General features: G+C 37.8%; 1 protein-coding gene across 1 annotated transcript in view; it reads left to right on the forward strand.

The window, feature by feature from the left end:
* Positions 1-21,436, forward strand: part of LOC124614022 (serine/threonine-protein kinase Genghis Khan) — a 349,615-nt gene that overhangs the window by 126,346 nt on the left and 201,833 nt on the right. Inside the window, exons 7-8 of the mRNA XM_047142836.1 lie at positions 5,723-5,845; positions 5,965-6,173. Coding sequence (XP_046998792.1) covers positions 5,723-5,845; positions 5,965-6,173 — 332 coding nt within the window. The remainder of the gene's footprint in view (positions 1-5,722; positions 5,846-5,964; positions 6,174-21,436) is intronic.

Consider the following 21,436-nt stretch of genomic DNA (forward strand, 5'->3'; position numbering starts at 1 on the left):
AGGAATTATCAGTGCAAACTCCACTGCAGAGTGAAAGTGGTCCATAGTTACAGGTGAAGAGAGATGATGATGTGGGTATGACCCAGAAACCAAGCAAGCATCAAGCCAGTGGGGGACTTTAAAAAAACAAGCCAAGTGAAGATGATGATCATTGCCGGCTGCGGTGGTCTAGCGGTTCTAGGCACGCAGTCCGGAACCGCGCGACTGCTATGGTCGCAGGTTCGAATCCTGCCTTGGGCATGGATGTTTGTGATGTCCTCAGGTTAGTTAGGTTTAAGTAGTTCTAAGTCCTAGGGGACTGATGACCACAGATGTTAAGTCCCATAGTGCTCAGAGCCATTTTTTTGATGATAATCATTGTATTTTTGATATTTGTGGAATTGTACGTCGTGAGTACGAGGGGCATTTGAAAAGTCCCTGCAAAGTCCGAGTGATGGCACCACCAGCTCGTATCAAGGTCATGTTTAGTTAGTAGCATCTTTGGAAAGAACACACACCAAGTTTCAGCAATATTGGTTTATTTCTTTGTGTTTGGCATCCGTGTGAATCAAGAAAGTAGAGTGATTTTAAAAAATGGGTAAAAAAGAATTTCGTGTGGTGATTAAACATTACTTTATGAAAGGCAAAATGCCTCAGGAGACTAAAGAGAAGCTTGATAAACATTACGGTGACTCTGCACCTTCAATTAGAACAGTTTATAAGTGGTTTCAAAATTTTCGGAGTGGTCATATGGGCACAAGTGCTGCTGAACGTTCTGGATGCCCTGTGGAGATTACGACTCCAGAAACCTTGATAAAATCCATGAGGACGGAAGAGTTAAGGTACGTGAGATTGCTAGTGCTGTGGGCATCTCAAATAAATGGGTACATAATATTTTGCATAAACATTTGGACATGAGAAAGCTATCTGCAAGATGGGTTCCGTGATTACTCACGCTTGACCAAAATCGGAATCGTGTGAAGTGATACGAGGATGGTTTGCAGCTGTTCAGGAAGAATCCGCAGGACTTTAAGCAACGTTCCGTCACTGTCGATGAAACGTGGATACATTATTGTACACCTGAGACCAAACATCAATGTAAACAATGAGTTACCAAGGGAGAATCTGCACCGAAAAAGGTGAAGACCATTCCTTCAGCCAGAACGGTTATGGTGACTATCTTTTGTGATTCGCAAGGGATAATCCTGATCGACTTATCTGGAAAAGGGAAAAACTATTACAGTTGCATATTATTCATCATTATTGAACCGTTTGAAAACCGAGCTGCAAGAAACACACCGGCGATTGGACCACAAAAAAGTCCTTTTCCATCACGACATTGTACCAGCACACACCTCAGCAGTTGTGCTCGCAAAATTAATGGAAATAGGATTCCACCTCATTTCACATCCCCCCCCCCCCCCCCCTCCTCCTCCCCTATTCTCCAGACTTTGCTCCCTCGGACTACTGTTTGTTCCCCAATTTGAAGAAATGGCTGGCGGGACAAAGATTTTATTCAAACAAGAAGGTGATTGCAGCAACTAATAGCTATTTTGCAGACTTGGACAGTTCCTATTATTCGGAAGGGATCAACAAATTAGAACGCTTTTGGATGAAGTGTGTAAGTCTAAAAGGAAACTATGTCGAAAAATATAAAGAGTTTACCCCAAACACACAAGTAGTTTTTATTTTTGCACGGACTTTTTAAACGCTCCTCGTATGTACCCCCTGACCAGACTGTTAACCAGCAGTTTTATTTCGAAGTTTTAAGACATATGCGAGTGAATATGTCAAGGAAATCCCCGGAACTCTGGTTCATTCATCAAGCCAACAACTCTGCACACACGGGCTTATGAGTCACCCATTATTTGACATCTCAGGAATGGTCTGCCATTCCCCATCCTCCCTATCCAACATATATAGCCTGATGCCGCTTTTTCCTACTTCCGCGAATCATAAAACTGCTAAAAGAGAAGCATTACGATGATGTGGAGGTGGTAAAAACAGGTTCGCAAAGGCCACTGCATGATACCAAACTGAAGAGTTCCAAACATGCGTCAAACTGTAGGGAAAAAGACTTGACAAGTGCATCACATCTAATGGAGAGTACTTGGAAGCTGACTGAAGGAATTTTCTAAAAAGGTTCATGAATAATTTTCTTATAACAAAAGTCTATTCTCGTACTTGAGAACTATCAGACAGAGAACAATGGCAGTTATACACTGTCCAGTCACATTTATGTGACCACTGCCTGTGTTTGACGTCAACATGCAGTAACCACTCACAGATGTCAAGTGGCAGCACTAGCACTGGAGGAACGCAGAAAACAGTGCAGTTGTCATATTGCAGAAACGGAGTGATTTATCTGACATCCAAAAGGCATGATCATCAGCTTTCAGGCCAAGGGTTGGAACGTTTACAAAATGGCTAAGTTTGTAAACCGTTTGCGTGCTGCTGTGATTAAGTATACTGTGAATGACAAAATGATGCTATTTAAAACTGCAGCTGAGACAACTATGGTGCACCGTGACAGCGGTGAACGACCACTGTGGAGATGTGTACGGGCAAACAGAGTTAAAAGTTTTGAGCAACTGACTGCCCAGGTGAACCAAGGGACTAACAACCATGTTTCCCCAACAACCATTTGGCGAATGTTGCTGCTTATGGGCCACCGCAGCAGGTGCCTGGTTTGTACATCCATGCTGACTGTTGTTCATCGTGGCAACAAAGGCTAGAATTTGCACATCAGTGCCAAAACTAGATGTCTAATGAGTGGCTACAGGTGGCCTTTACAGATGAATCACATTTTATGCTGCTTTGGACAGATGACTGTTGGCATGTACAGTGTGAAATGTCTGAAAGCAGACATACTATGAGAATGGGTGAAAGTATCCAGGGTAGAGGGCATTCCCTATGTGATTTCATGATTCTGGGAGGCACAGTGGATCAGCACAGATGTGCTTCTATATTTGGAGACTATGTCCACCCCTACATGCAGTGCCGGCCGAAGTGGCCGTGCAGTTAAAGGCGCTGCAGTCTGGAACCGCAAGACCGCTACGGTCGCAGGTTCGAATCCTGCCTCGGACATGGATGTTTGTGATGTCCTTAGGTTAGTTAGGTTTAACTAGTTCTAAGTTCTAGGGGACTAATGACCTCAGCAGTTGAGTCCCATAGTGCTCAGAGCCATTTGAACCTACATGCAGTTTGTTTTTCCTCAGCATTATGGCATGTACCAGGAGAACAGTGCAAGATGTCACACAGTTTTCTGTGTACACATGTGGTTCAAAGAACAGTAGGGTGGGTTTACAGTAGTCTCCTGGCCACCAGTCTCCTCAGATTTAAACCCAGTCAAGAATCTGTGGGACCACTTTGATTGGGCTGTTTGTGCCTTTGATCCTCAACCAAGAGAACTGGTTCAGGTGGCCAAGGCATTGGAGTTGGCGTGGCTCCATGTCTCTGTAAGTACCTGGCAGAACCTCATTGACACACTTCTTGCATGTCTCACAGCGATCCGTGTGGCAGAAGGTGGTTATTTAGGTTTTCGATGGGTGGTCACATTGATGTGAATGGTTCGAGAGACTGTTTTCTGTGTAGTTGTTTCGTTGCTTCAATTGGGAATATTTGAATGTATCTGGGTCATACCTGATGTTTAACCACACTCCTTTTGTTATTTTTGTTTTTCTTCTTTTCTTTCATTTCTGTTATTTTATTGTGCAATAACCAATTTTGAAAAAAAGTTGTATAGTAATTTCTTTTTTTTTTATTTCATCAGTTTGGGACTGATTTGATGTGGCCCACCACAATTTTTGTACCTGCAGTACTCTCTTCATCACGCTGTAGCACTTACATCCAGTGGCCTTTGTTATCTGCTAGATATACCCGTCTTGGTCTTCCCCTACAGTTTATTGCTCTCTCTAGTTCCATGGATAATGTCAGAGATGAAATGATATATACAGTGCTTGTTTTCTACTGTATTTCCTCGAATCTAAGCCGCACTCGAATCTAAGCCGCACCTGAAATTTGAGACTCGAAATTCAAGGGGAGAGAAAAGTTTTAGGCCACATCTCCAAATCGAAACAAAGTTGGTCCATTGTAATATGAGACAAAATTTAGGTCGAATGAATGAGAATACAGCTACAGTAGTTTGGTTCGAGTCGTAAGCTTAGCAGTTAAGGTTTACCAGGTAGCCATTGCTATGCGTCAGGTGCCCCCGTCCATATTTTACCCTTCCTTTTTCACGTGCTTCATCTGGTTTGAATGGAGTGCTTATTTTTCTTTGATCTGATAAGCGCCATTTTCTTTGTTATAGGTGTTTACGTCACTCTATGCTGAAAATGCATTACTGTACTGTGTCATCCATTGTTTGTCGCATTCTGTTAGTGCGTGTTTACGGCCTGTCGCCACTCGCGGTATGGATTGCTTTTGTGTGCACTACCCCCGCTTACAAAAAAAAAAAAAAAAAAAAAAAAAAAAAAAAAAAAAAAAAAAAAAAAAGAGAGAGAGAGAGAGAGAGAGAGAGAGGAATCCGTCATTAGCAAAACAATGGCAAGAGACTGCTATTTGTCGTTACTTACACTGCTGCTTTCTTTGATAATGATCAACAAGAACCAAATAATAGACTGCGTGTGATAGATGATATTCTGAATGAGAGTTTGGTGAAAATTTTTCTCCGTTTGAAAAGCTTTGCAGGCGCCTCTTTAGTACATTACATTCTGCACAGAAATTAGAGTCATCTTAGATTTAAAAATCTAGTCAATTGCCATGTTTCATTTCTGACTGTATCACTATTAGGCATAAGAATAATACGAATATAAACATGACATGATATATATATTCTTCCGCATTTGCTGTTGTCTCACTCTAGTTTCGTAGTTTATTAGGCACACAAGATTTAAATGAGATAGCAGCAAACACGAAACAATACATGGCAAAATGTTTATATTCGTATTATTCTTATGGTGAAGAGAATACTGCATGTGATTCACAATTCATAAAAGTTCCTATTAGCAACCATCTCTTCTCACAGGTAGGAAAAAATTCAGAACGTAGAGTTGGCCATATTGACAAACATCTCAAACAGTTTTGCCAGTCGGATTTTCGTAGTACATTGAAATGCTGCTACATTCACAGATGAACAACACGGAATTTGTATTTACTTTGTTGGATAATGTACCTAATGCAGTGGTCGAAACACAGAGCGGAGGAAAATAGCTCGTCTTCCACCTTTTTTTTAAATTTATTTACTGACGCAGAGGTTTTGGTGCCAGTATTTATCTTTGTGCCTACAAAGCATGCCTGTGTAGCATATATTCGACGGCAGAAGTTAGTTCTGGCGGCACCAACCAACATTTTTCAGAACTTCCGCTTGCTTTGCACTCGATTCTAGGCCGCAGGCGGTTTTTTGGATTACAAAAACCGGAAAATAGTGCGGCCTAGATTTGAGTAAATAAGGTATTCTTCAGTGTCCTGTTACACACACTACTGCACTGTGTGAAGCACAAACTCGAATTTTTAAATATTGTACTGTGTTTTGATTAAGTGTGTTTGGCATTATGTTATTAACAGAAGTGTTCATTATTGTAATCTTTGTTTTCATTTTGCTCTGTCTGGTGATATTTCTATACCACTTTCCACTTTAATTTTAATTTTTGTGTTTTTGTGTTCTTACATTTTCTGCAGTTGTTATGAGACATACAGACCTGTTGATATTTATTGAGGGCTAAAATGTTATGCTTCCTTACAGAACTGCTTTGACTTCCCAACAGATATGGGTCTGGAAGTCTCTGAAGAAGCCAAAGATCTGATGAAAAGACTTATTTGTAGTTCAGAATTTAGGTTAGGTCAACATGGAATTGAAGACTTCAAGGTAAACATCAAACCGTTTCATAGATTTATTTATTCATAAGCAAAATTTTCAAAATTTTTGTATTTATTACATTTTAGAATTATATAGAAAAGAAAAGTTGAGCTACACCTTCCTTTCAGAACCACCCATGGTTTGAGGGCCTCGACTGGGAAACAATACGAGACAGTCGTGCGCCTTACATTCCAGAGGTCAGCAGTCCAACTGATACCTCAAATTTTGATGTTGATGACACTGACATTCGAACTTCTGATGCTGTACCTCCTACATCAAATGCTGTTTTTTCTGCCCTTCATTTGCCATTTGTTGGGTTTACATTCACCCAGGGCTGGTAAGTTAAGCTATATTGTTCCTGTTGCAAATAATAACTGCAGAGTTTGTTTGAAAACATGAAATGTTTAAGGTTGGGGAAATTGAGTATTAAAGAATTTGTTGTTGTAATTTTTAAAAAAAATTATTGCAATTGGATTTTTCATCTGTCCTCCTGAAAATTAAGTAACTGTTTGCCACATTACCAGTTTGGCCCAAATTTCTTTACAATTGAATTGATAGTTACAAAAATCCTAAAAATTTTGGGAGAGGGAAAAACCGTACATCTTTTCCAAATTTAGACAAAATTCTATATTAATATTTTACATACACATCTGTTACATTAAAACAAGTTGATCTAATCACCGTATGAATTTGGTTTCAGTTGCATTTTCAAAACATAAAAACTTCTGAAAAGAGCTTATGTTGTTTTTGCAGCAAACGGATAGTATTTGGGCATGAGACAAGGTTATAATTAGGGAATGTAGTTATAAACACACAGTGAAATTTTGCTGTAGTAACAAATAATACAAAAAGCTTACATGTGATTAAAAAAGGTTGGCAAGTGTGAGTAGGACTTGTGCTCTGAGGGTTTCATACAAACTTGCTTAGTTCATCCATCCTGGGAATCAAGAGTCTATTAACTAAGACGTGACTGCAACTTACATTTTATGTTTGCATGCAGTAATATTTTTCTATTAGGTTTTTGACAATTGATGAATGCACTGTGAGCTGTAATGGCAAAATGATATTTCTTATGTGATACAACTACAATTTAACAATTTTTGTATTTATTTCCTCTGCTTGTATGGTGAAACATTGCTTCTTGCTGAATTTCTTGAATCTACGAGAGGTACCATATGGATTTTGATGAGTGAGTTTTTGAGTATGAAAATAAGTGACTTTAATGGCTGTATGTTTTTATTGCAATGACTTAGAAGCTTATGTTTTTTGCACTGCCGAGGGACCATAGACTTTAGTATATGACATAAATTTCAACTTGATACATGTACCCATTCCAGAGAAAGTGTTCTTAACAATAAACAGACAGACAGACAGACAACAGAATGATCCAGTGAGGACTCCATTTCTACTGATCAAGGTACAGAGTTCTAAAAAGAAAGGAAAAAAGAGTAGAAAAATCATCATTTGCAGTGTCATTGTTCATCTTTATTCTGGACTATTGGAAAAGTATTTCACTGAATCTGTGGAACTCCTGTGGTATATATTCGACAATTTTCTTTACATTCCTCAACTATATTCATTATAGGAATAATACCAAATTGGTAACAGAGAGTTTGAAAGCCCTATGTTGCTGTGGTATTTTTTTTAAAACCAAGGTTAAAGATATAGTAAGCTATTAATAAACTTTAAATAACCAATTTTTGACAATATAAGGTAACTGGATAGATAATTGGATAGATTTACTCACCAAGCAGCAGCAGCAGGAGAAAACACACGCACACACACACACACACACACACACACACACACACACACAGAAAAGTTTAACTTACACAAGCTTACAGGGCCAGTGGCTTTTCCAGCAGAAGAATTGAAGGGGAAGGAAAAGGGGTGAAGGTAAAGAACTGACGTGGCTTAGTAAAAGGGTGAGAGAAGACTTACTGGAAGGGATGAGAAGTAAAAGGTGATTGTTGGGGACTGCGCTGTATGAGATTTGAAAACCTGAAAGCTTAAAGGTGGAAGACAAGGCAATACGCATGGCAGACATTACTGCTAAAACATCTTGCTTGAGTTAATAAGAGTGAAAAGCTAAGTGCATCATATTTAATGGAGGTAGGAGGGGGGATGGTGAAAAATAGACATGTCAGAAAATGAAAGATGCAGAAAACTAAAATGGAGTGAACAAAGGAGTAGTTACTGTGAAGAAATGCTTAGACAGGAGGAATTAATGTAAATTAAGGGCAGGTGGATTGCAAGAACAAAAATGTGTTGTAACACTAGTTCCCACCTGCGGAGTTTTGAGAAACTGGTATGGGAGGGGGAATCCACATGGCATGTGTGGTGAAACAGGCATGAGGTCATGGCTGTAAAATTGTAGAGCATGCTGTGCAAAGGATATTTCGTGTTGCAGGTATACACCCTCTGCCTGTGCCTGTTCATCCTGACTGATAACTTGGTGGTAGACATGCTGATGTACAAGGCTGAAAAGTGTTTACGTAACAGCTGGTATGTGACATGAGTCGTTTCACAGGTGGCTCTTCCTTTAATAGTGTAGTGTTGCCAGTTACAGGGCTGGTGTGGGTGGTGGTAGGAGGCTCACAGGAATATGAGTCATGGGGTAGGGATATGTAGAAGCAAAGTGTTGATTAATCTGGGTGGTACATATAAATAAGCAAGTGGACTATTAGAACCAAAGGTAGAAAGCATATGACAAAGACTGACAAGAGGGTTCCATAAGAAGGATGATGTCCACATCAATCAGTTGTTGACAATCTAATGAATTGGATAGATAAAAAAATCTACTCACCAAGAAGTGGCAGGAGAACACACACACACACACACACACACACGCACACACAAAACATTTAACTTATGGACAAGGACCTACTTTCACTTACATATAATGTCAACTGGAAATGTCACTTTGCAACCCAATCTCAAGATCTTTCCAACAGCAAACCTGACATTGGACAGTGCCTTGAGCAGTTCCAACCATGATCCCAGCTTTATCCACCACCACTATCTCAAAATCATCCCTTACAAGCCTTCCAAGAATTCCTCACACGTAGCATTGCTCACAACCATTACTCAGGTTGTCCTCCCAGCAGGGAAAGGATCTACCACTGTGGCACTTGACCGACAGGAGTATGTTACTGAAGGTCTACACCAGCTGTCTGAGACCTCTACATACAGTTTCTGCCATCAAGATTCCATCTCTATGATTCAGACTGACATGCAGTTCCCCCTGAAAACCTCAGGCCCTTCACAAGGATTTACACCTCAATCCCCAGAACTTCTTACCCCACCTGAGCCATGCACCCTGTAATCTTACCCTTCCACACATCACCATTAAAGTTGTTGTCTTAGTATCTTCACTATTTTCAAAAGTTTCAAGAGGAGTAAGACTACAAAAGGAAAACTTTTTACTTCTCTTGATTATCTCATTGTTGTTGTCAATTGCTCAGTCTTGTCTAGGAGTACTTTCTTGCAGCTGAAAATTTTGATTTCTTAGGCCCTTGATGCAAAATAACTGTTGAAGATTTGTTTGTTGCTATAAATATCTTTTTATTTTATCCCATTCTTATAAATCATACCAACTTTATCATTTCCACATTCAAAAAACCAATAATTACATTGTTGTTGACAAGTTTAGCAAAATACGTGTGTTTCCATCTGGGGCATGTCCACTGGTACTTTACATTCTGCAGTACTCACAATTTCAGTTAGTTAGTTACGTGTTCCATTGATCAATAGCACGGAAAAACCATTATGATGTGGGACGTGTCAAATGCACAAGAAATGCGCACAGGAAACACGTTTTTGTTTTTTGTTTCACATTATAGTGTTATACCTAAATATTTCTATTATCTATCCCATTCCCTTAATTGGCACAAAATGCATATATTATATCTCCAGATTTATTTACTAATATTCAAGAATTCATCTATGGTATAGAAGGAGTTGTCAAGGAGGTATGATTTCAATTTGTTTTTGAAACTATTACTGCTGTCGGTCAGACATTTTATTTCATCTGGTAATTTATCAAAAACTTTTACAGCAGCATATTTTACCCCTTTCTGTGCCAAAGATAGGTTAAGTAAAGGATAGTATAGGTCTTTCTTTTTTCTGGTATTGTAATCATGAATGTCGCTGTTGATTTTAAACTGGTCCATGTTGTTGAGAAAAAATTTCATTACTGAGTAAACGTACTGTGAAGCAGTTGTAAGAATTCCTAACGTTTTAAACAGATGCCTAAAATATGTGCGACTGTGAACGCCACACATTATTCTAACTACTTTCTTTTGCGCGGTGAATACCTTTTGCCTATGTATTGAGTTGCCCCAGAACATTATTCCCTATGACATCAGAGAGTGGAAGTATGCAATATATGTTAGCATACTAATTTCTACATCCTCAAAATTGACAATTATTGTGATTGCAAAAGTTGCTGAACCTAGTCAATTTAGGAGATCCCAAATATGAATTTTCCAATTAAGTCTCATCTATATGTACACCCAAAAACTTAGTTTTCTGTACCCGGGCTATAGATTTCTGTTAATGTGCTATATTTATTGAAGGAACTGTACTCCTTGTAATAGAAAATTGGATGTACTGTGTTTTTTTCAAAGTTCAGAGCGAGCCCATTCACAGAAAACCAATTAATAACTTTTCCAAAGACCTTATTTGTATCATTTTCTATCGGACTTTCTTTTACTGTATTAATAATTATGCTTGTATCATCAGCAAACATTGTCAGTTCAGCATCTTGTTTCACATAGGAAGGGAGGTCATTCGCGTTAGTCAAGAACAGGAGGGGACCCATGATCGAACCTTGTGGAACACCTAATGTAATTTCACCCCAGTTAGATGAAGTGGCAAACTCCTTTGAATCACTTGAAGCATATAAAGAGACTTTTTGCTTCCTGTTCTGTAGATATAACTTAAAACACTCATATGCTGTTCCATTTATACCATAGAATTGTAATTTCTCTAACATAATGTCATGGTTTACACAATCAAATGCTTTGGATAAGTCACAGAATATTCCTACTGGTGACATTTTACTATTTAAAGATTCTATTATGTGGACAGTGAAATTGTATATTGCTGTCTCAGTGGAACAGCATTTCTGAAATCTGAACTGTGATTTACTAAGTATCCCATCACTGTTGAGATTGCTAACCACTCTTGAGTACATTACTTTCACAAAGATTTTTGAAAATGCTGTAAGCTAGGATACTGGCCGGTAATTATTGACATCTGTGGTTCCCCCCTTTTGTAGAGAGGCTTGATAATGGCATATTTTAACCTGGCTGGAAAAATACCCTGAGTCAGTGATGCATTACATATGTGTCTCAAACCATCAGCTGTAATTGCTCCACATTGTTTTAATAATTTGTTAGAGATGTCATCTACTCCAACAGAACATTTATTTTTCAAAGATTTAACAATTTTCCTTGTTTCGCAAGAGGTTGTTAGATGAAACTTAATGTCACTAAAATTTATCAAAACTGACTCTCCATGTACTGCCTGGCTTTTTTTTTTTAAATTATTCTCACCAACCCAGTGGTTACCTTTCCTGTCTCCCTTCTAACAACATTCCATATTGATTTGATTTTTTTGCTGGAGTTGTTAATTTCTTCTCTAACATACATATTTCTTAATTTCCTTATAACTTTTCTCAGTATGTTGCAATAATTTTTATAGTGTAAAAGTACTTCCGGATCTTTACTAATTCTTGCTGTCTCATACAGTTTTCATTTTCTTTCTGGAAGAAACTTTAATACCTGTAGTAATCCAAGGATTCTTTGAAAAGTTTTTGGTGTTACATTTAGTAATTTTCTTTGGAAAACAGTGTTCAAAAGGGATATAAATTTATCAAGAAATATGCTGCATTTATCATTAGCATTTGGCTCATTATATACATCTTCCCAGTTTACATTTCCTAAACTTTCTCTGAAGTGATCTATAGATACCAGGTTGAGCACCCTCACACTTTTACTTAATGGTTTCTGAAGTGTACGCCCTATTAGGTTTTGTAAGTTAATCAGTTGTGCATCATGATCTGACAATCTATTTACCACAGGGAAAGCATGTGTTTTTCTTCTACATCCTTTTGCTGTTGAAATACATTATCTGTTAGAGTACTACTGTCCTGAGCTATACATGTAGGGAAATTGATCACTGATTCTAAGTTATATGTTGTTAACAACACTTCTAGTTCACTTTTCCTATCAGAATTGCTTAGAAAGTTAATGTTGTTAACAACACTTCTAGTTCACTTTTCCTATCAGAATTGCTTAGAAAGTTAATGTTGTTAACAACACTTCTAGTTCACTTTTCCTACCAGAATTGCTTAGAAAGTTAACATTGAAACCACCACAGATTAATAACTTCTTCTTTTTGTCTGACAGACGGCATAATAGGGAGTCAAACTTTTTTATGAATAGCTCCCAATCTCCTGGTGGAGACTTGTACACTGTTGCTAATATCAACGCAACATTATCTAGCTGAAGTTCACATGCACAAACCTCAAAGTGCTGATCAACACAAAATTTGCGTACTTCAACAGTTCTGTATTTATTCCCTTGTTTTATGAAAATGGCAACTCCTCCTTCATCCATACTAGATCTACTAGTGTAATATGCTAAATTATACCCATTTATACTGACATTTTCCATCCACACACTTACATGGTGCTCAGACAGACAAAGTATATCAATCTCATTCTTATTTTTGAGATCATCTACAACACATTATCAGCTCATCTACTATATTTTTTATTCCCCTGATATTTTGGTGAAGTAAGTTGATACCACCCTTAGCTTTATCCCTATTTGCTGTGCATGAAGTTTCTTTTCTTCTATTTTCCTTGGTTGTTGTCTGTCTGGAATTTGGCTTTAACCTAAAAAACCTGTCTCCCTGGTCCCAATAACCACATAGCTCACCCCTTGTGTGACTGTGGCCCCCCTTGCAGTATCTGCCAATAGAGAAGCTAACTTATCGTTCCCCTTCCTATTAAGGTGCAGGCCATGTGTAGTGTAACCCTACCTACCAATAGCATCAACTGGAACACTCATGTGAGACTTTGCCGGTGTCTGGAGCATCCCGTTCAGCTCAGTGTTAACACACCTTACAGCAGTGTTTACCCAGGGCTGATCATGGTGCTGAAAGACCTCCAAAAACCCCACATTCGTGTGCCCAGTTTCTGCTCCTATTTTATCCAGGTCACTCCTAATATTATATCTTGAATTCACCACCAGGCTGTTTCCTTCTCAAAGTCCTTGCATAGCTGACCTACGTTTTCTGTCACCTGGCTAAGAGTTTACAAAGCAAAAGAGTTTACAAACTTTGTCGACAGGAGAAGAATCTTAACAAATTATATCATTATTTCATAAGTAGGCCCAGAAACAAATTTAATAATTAGCGTTTGATTGCACAATTACTAATATGAATTTTAAGTATGCCAGAAATTTTGTAATTTCAATTATTCTTAATAGAAGAGTAATTTTAACTGTTAGTACATATTGATTGTAACACATTAGTTTCTTTTTTATAGATTTTAGCCTGAAATATAATACATTGAACATAAAATCATATGAATTCTTTTACTGAAACAGCTGAGATAATTTTAACCTATGCAAGAATCGATAACTTACATAGTATTCGTTAACTCTATTTAAAAAAAAAAGTTATGTTAGAGGAGGATGATTCATTAAAATATCCCGCTCGCTGACATAATCTATCCAACTGGTATGATTTTTACTACAATCTATTCTAAACAGTCTTCCAATCTCTCTCATATATTTTTCTGCAGAGTTACTCAAAGGATGGTACACCAAGGTTAGAATATGACTTATTTTTATGTGATCAACAAAATCTTTCCAAGCTTGTGATGCAAACTGAGAACCATTATCAGATAAAATTGTTTTTCGAATACCCACCTGATGAAAATATGTGTTTGCAAACTTAGAGGTGATTTGCTTACTGGTAGCTTTCTTAAGAAGAAACAACTTTATGAACTTCATAAATACATCCACCATCACAAAAACATAACAAAATCCATTCTTAGACTTAGCTAAAGGTTTATGGAAACATCCACAAACATAAGATCTAGGTTACTATTAGTGGTATGTTTTGAATTTGGCCTCTACTTGTTTGGTTACTTACCTTCTCTCTTTGACATCTGGCAATCTTCTTCCTGACTTTTCTTCCTATGTTATAAAAATAAATGTTTTCCTGAATCTTTTGAGTGCATTTCGTAGTTCCACAGTGACCAAAACTCTCATGTGCATAAGTAATTAAAGTATCAATACACTGTTACGGCCAACATAGTTTCCAGTCTTCTGAATAAAATACCATTGTGTACCTTATAATACTGTTCTGTCTTTTCTCCTCCTTTCTTATCCAACATGCTCTCAACCAATTTCCAATTTTTGTCATGATTTTGATGTCTACAGATGTCTTTTCAAATTTTCAATATCTCTTTTTCCTCTTTCACGCCTTTTAAGTACATAATTTTAAACTCTTTTTCTCCTTCTCCAAAGTTGTTAGATAATTCACTTCTAAAGATAGCCTCAAGAAAGCATCAGCAACTACATTATCTCTGCCCTTAAAAGAATCTGATTTCATAATTAAACTGCTGTAAAAACAAGGCCCAACGAGTATTTCTGTTATGGTACAGTCTACACACCTGAAGATTACATATTGCTATGTGATCAGTATAGATGATGACTTTGTGACCTAGTAAATAATTTTTAAATTTGTTGAATGCCCAGTGTACAGCCAAAAATTCTTTCTCATTTACAGTGTATGTCTTTTCATGTTTCTGCAATACTCTACTAGTATATGCATGAGATCTATGGTCCATAACACCATCAACTTCAACCTCCTGAAATAAATAAGCATCCAATCCGACATCACTACTGTCTGCCACAATGCAAAAGGGAAGTTACAAATCTAGTCTGAACAATATCCAACTTTGACACAACTGTCATTTGATCTCAACGAAAGCATACTGACACTCCTGATTCCAATCCCAAACGGTATTCTTTTTCAAAAGTTCACACAAGCATGGAGCATTCAAAGCTTAGCTGCTACAAAATTTTCTATAAAATCCAGTTAACACAAAAAATTATTTAAGTTGTTTTTATTGCAAGGTGGAGGAATATTAGCAATAGCATCAAGTTAATCTCTATCAGGTGCAATTCCTTTTTCAGATATAACATGTTCTAAAAATTTATCTTCTTCTACACTAAATTTACACTTACCTATTTTCAGAGTCATGCCTCCTGATTCTAATTTTGAAAACACATCTCTTAACAGATTCCAATGTTGTTCCCAAGTCTTTTCAGTGACCAAGATGTCATCAACATTCACAATTAATTTTGAACTAACCTCACTTCCTAAGACAGAATCCAGAGCTCTTAAGAATTCAGCTACAGATACATTTAGCCCAAATGGCACCACACAGTATTGAAAACACTTACCTCCATACAAAAATGCAGTTTACTTTCTAGCATTAATTTCATGTGCAATCTGGTGAAATTCAGAGGTCAAGCCCAAACTACTCATGTATATTACATAATAAAATTTGTGTAACAGCTAGTCTATGTTCACAGGATGATCATTATCTCTGAAAGGATTATTGTAAGCACTCCTACTTCTCTATATTACACCCCATGTTTCCATTTTCTGAATTTTTTCTCTACATCTTTCCTTTTTGATAATGGTTATTATATGGCTTGAGAAAGATAGGTTGATGATATTTAAGGTAAAGCATGCACTGATAGCCTTTCACTCTCCCAGGTTTTCCACTAGACACATTTCTAAACTCCAATAACAAATCTCTAAGTTGTTCCTTTTGTATGTCATTGAGGGTTGTAGCTTCCCTTACTTTAGAATCCACTGTACTTTCAAAATCCTGATCCTCAATGTCATCAAAATCTATATTATCATCAAACACCTGGTACTCACCTTTGTTCAAAATGGTTCAAATGGATCTGAGCACTATGAGACTTAACATCCGAGGTCATCAGTCCCCTAGAACTTAGAACTATTTAAACCTAACTAACCTAAGGACATCACACACATTCATACCCGAGGCAGGATTCAAACCTACAACCATAGCAGTCGCGCGGTTCCACACTGAAGTGCCTAGAACCGCTTGGTCACAACGGCCGGCTCACCTTTGTTCACAATGTTTTGCAAATAGTTACAACTTTTCCCACAGCTTAAGATACATAAATTAGTTTTCATGTAAATATTACTTTTATGTTCCAAAACAAACAATTCTTTAGCATTCCATCCAAAACACACCTCAACTCAACTTTCACTATCCAATCCATACTGAGAATTATATTTTCTACCAGACTAGGGATCACTAAGCATCCATGTTCAAAGGTTTTGTCTTCTATACCAAACATTAAAAATACCTGAAATTTTACCAATTTGCTTTGCTTATTTGTATCTCCTCTTGTCTTTACACCTGTTGTTGTTGTTGTTGTTTTAATCTTCAGTCCAGAGACTGGTTTGATGGAGCTCTCCATGCTACTCTATCCTGTGCAAGCTTCTTCATCTCCAAGTACCTATTGCAACTGACACCCTTCTGAATCTGCTTAGTGTATTCATCTCTTGGCCTCCATCTACGATTTTTACCCTCTGTGCTGCCCTCCAATAATAAATTGGTGATCCCTTGATGCCTCAGAATATGTCCTACCAACTTATCCCTTCTTCTTGTCAAATTGTGCCACAAATTCCTCATCTCCCCAATTCTATTCAGTACCTCCTCATTGGTTACGTGATCTAGCCATCTAATCTTCAGCATTCTTCTGTAGAACCACATTTCTAAAGTGTCTCTTCTCTTATTGTCTAAACTATTTATTGTCCGTGTTTCACTTCCATACATGGCTACACTCCATACAAATACTTTCAGAAAAGACATCCTGACACTTAAATCTACACTTGATGTTAAAAATACTTCTCTTCTTCAGAAACGCTTTCCTTGCCATTGCCAGTCTACATTTTTTATAATCTCTACTTCGACCATCATCAGTTATTTTGTCCTCCAAATAGCAAAACTCCTTTACTACTTTAAGTGTCACATTTCCTAATCTAATTCCCTGAGCAACTGACTTAATTCGACTACAATCCATTATCCTCATTTTACTTTTGTTGATGTTCATCTTGTATCCTACTTTCAAGACTCTGTCCATTCCGTTCAACTGCTCTTCCAAGTCCTTTGCTGTGTCTGACAGAATTACAATGTCATTGGCAAACCTCAAAGTTTTTATTTCTTCTCCATGGATTTTAATTCCTACTCCAAATATTTCTTTTGTTTCCTTTACTGCTTGCTCAATATATAGATTGAGTAATATTGGGTATAGGCTACAACCCTGTCTCACTCTCTTCCCAACCACTGCTTCCCTTTCATGCCCCTCGACTCTTATAACCGCCATCTGGTTTCTGTACAAATTGTATATAGCCTTTCACTCCATGTATTTGAACCCTGCCACCTTCATAATTTGAAAGAGAGTATTCCAGTCAACATTGTCAAAAGCTTTCCCTAAGTCTACAAATGCCAGAAACGTAGGTTTGCCTTTCCTTAATCTATCTTCTAAGATAAATCGTAGGGTCAGTATTGCCCGACCTATTCCAACATTTCTACGGAATCCAAACTGATCTTCCCCAAGGTCGACTTCTACCAATTTCTCCACTCGTCGGTAAAGAATTCGTGTTAGTATTTTGCAGCTGTGACTTATTAAACTGATAGTTTGGTAATTTTCACACCTGTCAACACCTACTTTCTTTGGGTTTGGAATTATTATATTCTTTTTGAAGTCTGGGGGTATTTTGCCTGTCTCATACAGCTTGCCCACCAGGTGGTGGGGTTAAGTCATGGCTGGCTCTCCCAAGGCTATTAGTAGTTCTAATGAAATGTTGTCTACTCCTGGGGCCTTATTTTGACTTAGGCCTTTCAGTGCTCTGTCAAATTCTTCACGAAGTATCATATCTCCCATTTCATCTTCATCTACGTCCTCTTCTATCTCCACAATATTTCCCTCAAGTAAATCACTCTTGTATAGAACCTCTATATGCTCCTTCCACCTTTCTTATTTCCCTTCCCTGAGCTCTTGATATTCATACAAGTGGTTCTCTTTTCTCCAAAAGTCTCTTTAATTTTCTTGTAGGCAGTATCTGGCTTACCCCTAGTGATATATGCCTCTTCTTCTTCATGTGCCGTCTCCTCTAAGAAGGTTGGCTGTCATCATGGCAATTTCTGATCTTGATTTGGCTGATCTAAGGAGTTCTGACGTTGAACAGTTGTACCAATTTTTTAAATTGTCAATCCAGGATGTCCGTCTTCTACCCCTCGTTCCCTTCTAGTATTATTTGCAATATTTTGTAATTTACTCCCCTAATAACATGGCCTAAATATTGTAGCTTCCTTACTTTAATAATTTTAATTAATTCTTTTTCCTTTCCCATTCTTCTTAGGACATCTTGATTAGTAATCCTCGACACCCAACTAATTCTAAGTATTCTTCTATATGCCCACATTTCAAAAGCTTCTAAACTGTTCATGTCCTTCTTTTTCAATGTCCACGCTTCCATTCCGTATAATAATTTTGAGAATACATAGCATCTTAGCAACCTCATTTTTGTGTTTAAACAAATGTCTCTCGAACAGAATGCATTTTTCATCTTATTAAAGATACTTCTGGCCTGTCCTATTCTCGATTTAATTTCTTCTGAGCTTTCAATCTCCTCATTTACAATTGTTCCGAGATATTTAAACTTACGTATTTGATCGACTCTTTCCCTATTGATTGTAAGATTTTCTTGTTGGTGTGTTTTAGATATCACCATGAACTTAGTCTTGCTTTTTGAGGTTCCTATTGCTTGTGTTAATTCTTCATAAAATTTTCCTATTTCTTCTTGGTCTTTGTCGGCTGTTGGAGCATAGATTTGGATTAAATTAATATTTCTTTGTTTCGTTTGTAAATGTAGACTGATTACTCTATCTGAGATTGGTAAAATGCTTTTGACAGATTTACTAGCATACTCATCTAAAATTATTCCTACCCCATTCCTGTGCTGGCTACCAGAATTTCCCGAGTAATGTACTTTCATGTTGTCAATGGTCATTTCTCCTGAGTCAGGCCATCTTGTTTCACTTACACCCAAAATGTTAATTTTTAGGCGTTTCATTTCTTGTATAACATTATTTACTTTGCCTGGTTGGTATAATGATCTTACATTCCAAGTTGCTATTGTTGCATTATTTTTGTATTTACTTGTGGCATTGTTCAAGGCTTCCCCCCCCCCCCCCCCCCCCGGAGATCCGAGTGGGGGAGTTGAAACTCCGGATAATTTGACATTGAACCCTGCCATGATGAGTTTTCCTGGGGATATCCATTGGATCTTTAATGCTGTGGTTTCCCGTTGCCTTCAGCATCCTATGCCGTTGACCACCCTTGGTGATTCTTCCGTCTTTAGGAGTGATTTCTCACTCCAAGGACAAGAGGGTGCCCTTGCTCTACCAGCTCATCCGCCCTCTAGAAGGTCGTTGGCTTAGTAGAGGGTTCTCCTTATCCCGGGAGAAACTCGGTCGCCAGAGCCTCGTTAGCGTAGCAGGGGATACCACGTGCCGGAGAGGTTGACATTTGTGTGGGAGAGGCTATTGGTGACGCATCCCACACCTTACCCCCATATGCCTCTACATCCTTACATTTATCCTCCAGCCATCCCTGCTTAGACATTTTGCACTTTCTGTCAATCTCATTTTGAGATGTTTGTATTCCTTTTTGCCTGCTTCATTTACTGCAATTTTATATTTTCTATTTTCATCAATTAAATTCAATATCTATTCTGTTACGCAAGGTTTTCTACTAGCCCTCGTCTTTTTACCTACTTGATCCTCTGCTGCCTTCACTATTTCATCTCTCAAAGCTACCCATTCTTCTTCTACTGTATTTCTTTCCCCCCGTTCTTGTCAATCATTCCCTAATGCTCTCCCTGAAGCTCTCTACAACCTCTGGTTCTTTGAGTTTAAGCAGGTCCCATCTTCTTATATTCCTGCCTTTTTGCAGTTTCTTCAATTTTAATCTACAGCTCGTAACCAATAGATTGTGGTAAGAGTCCACATCTGTCCCTGCAAATGTCTTACAATTTAAAATCTGGTTCCTAAATCTGTCTTACCATTATATAATCAATGTAAACCTTCCAGTGTCTCCAGGCCTCTTCAACATATACAACCTTCTTTCATGATTTTTAAACCAATTATTACCTATGATTAAGTTATGCTCTGTGCAGAACTCTACCAGGCGGCTTTCTCTTTCATTCCTTACCCCCATTCCATATTCACCTGCTACTTTTCCTTCTCTTCCTTTTCCTACTATCGAATTCCAGTCTCCCTCCACTATCTGAATAATTTCTTTTATGTCATCATGCATTTCTTCAATCTCTTCATCATTTGTGGAGCTAGTTGGCATATATACTTGCACTACTATGGTAGGTGTGGGCTTTGTGTCCCTCTATTTGATTTTGTATTTATAACCCTGTATTCACCTGACCAGAAGTCTTGTTCCTCTTGCCACCGAACTTCATTAACTCCCACTATATCTAACGTAAATCTATCAGTTTCCATTTTTAAATTTTTGAACCTACCTGCCCAATTATGGGATCTGACATTTCACGCTCCAATCCGCAGAACACCAGTCTCCTGAGTAGTCCCCGCCCCGAGATCCGAATAGGGGACTATTTTACCTCCGGAATATTTTCCCAAGAGGATGCCATCATCATTTAACCATACAGCAAAGCTGCATGCATTGTGGTTGCACCTACGGTATAGCTGAGGCATGCAAGCCTCCTCACTAATGGCAAGGTCCGTGGTTCATGGGGGTAGGATCTTATCTCCTACAATGGGCATTTCTATAAAATTCATACTATACTGGATTTTGTCTCTAAATTGTTCAAATGTACCACAAATCAGGCTACCTGTATCAATCAAACAGTTCTGTTCCCACTGATCAATCGTAATGTTAATGTAAGGACATCCAAAATCTGAATTCACACATCTGTTATTAGGCACTTCATGTAAGAGATCATTTTCGATATCATCAAATGCCACATCTTGCACTGTTTTTGCAAGGTTTTACCAACTTAACTGGTATCATAGCATTACTTTGGTTACACGTATTATTAGGTAAGAATTGAACATACTGAACATACTGAGTGGGTTCCATAGGACAACTAACATCACTTATTACAGAAGGAAAACAAAAATATCACTGTCAAAATTACATTTCCTTCTTAGACCCTCTTTTACTTCATTTCACCAGTGTGGATACAGATTTTGATTAACCACAGCTAACGTATTCCAGAATGCAAATTTATCTATGTTATAATCAATTTAGTCCCAAACAAATTTCAAAAAATTTTCACCTTTATTCTCTAGGCTTACAAATAACTCACCTTTATTGTTTGTATCATTACTCTGCATGACATTAATGAAAAACTGCTTTCACTGTACTGGTATTCCATGACTCTCACTTACATCGTAATATCCATCACTTACCTGAGGTGTATTCGCAAATAACT

This window comes from Schistocerca americana, chromosome 4, assembly GCF_021461395.2.
Source record: "Schistocerca americana isolate TAMUIC-IGC-003095 chromosome 4, iqSchAmer2.1, whole genome shotgun sequence".
Lineage (NCBI taxonomy): Eukaryota > Metazoa > Arthropoda > Insecta > Orthoptera > Acrididae > Schistocerca > Schistocerca americana.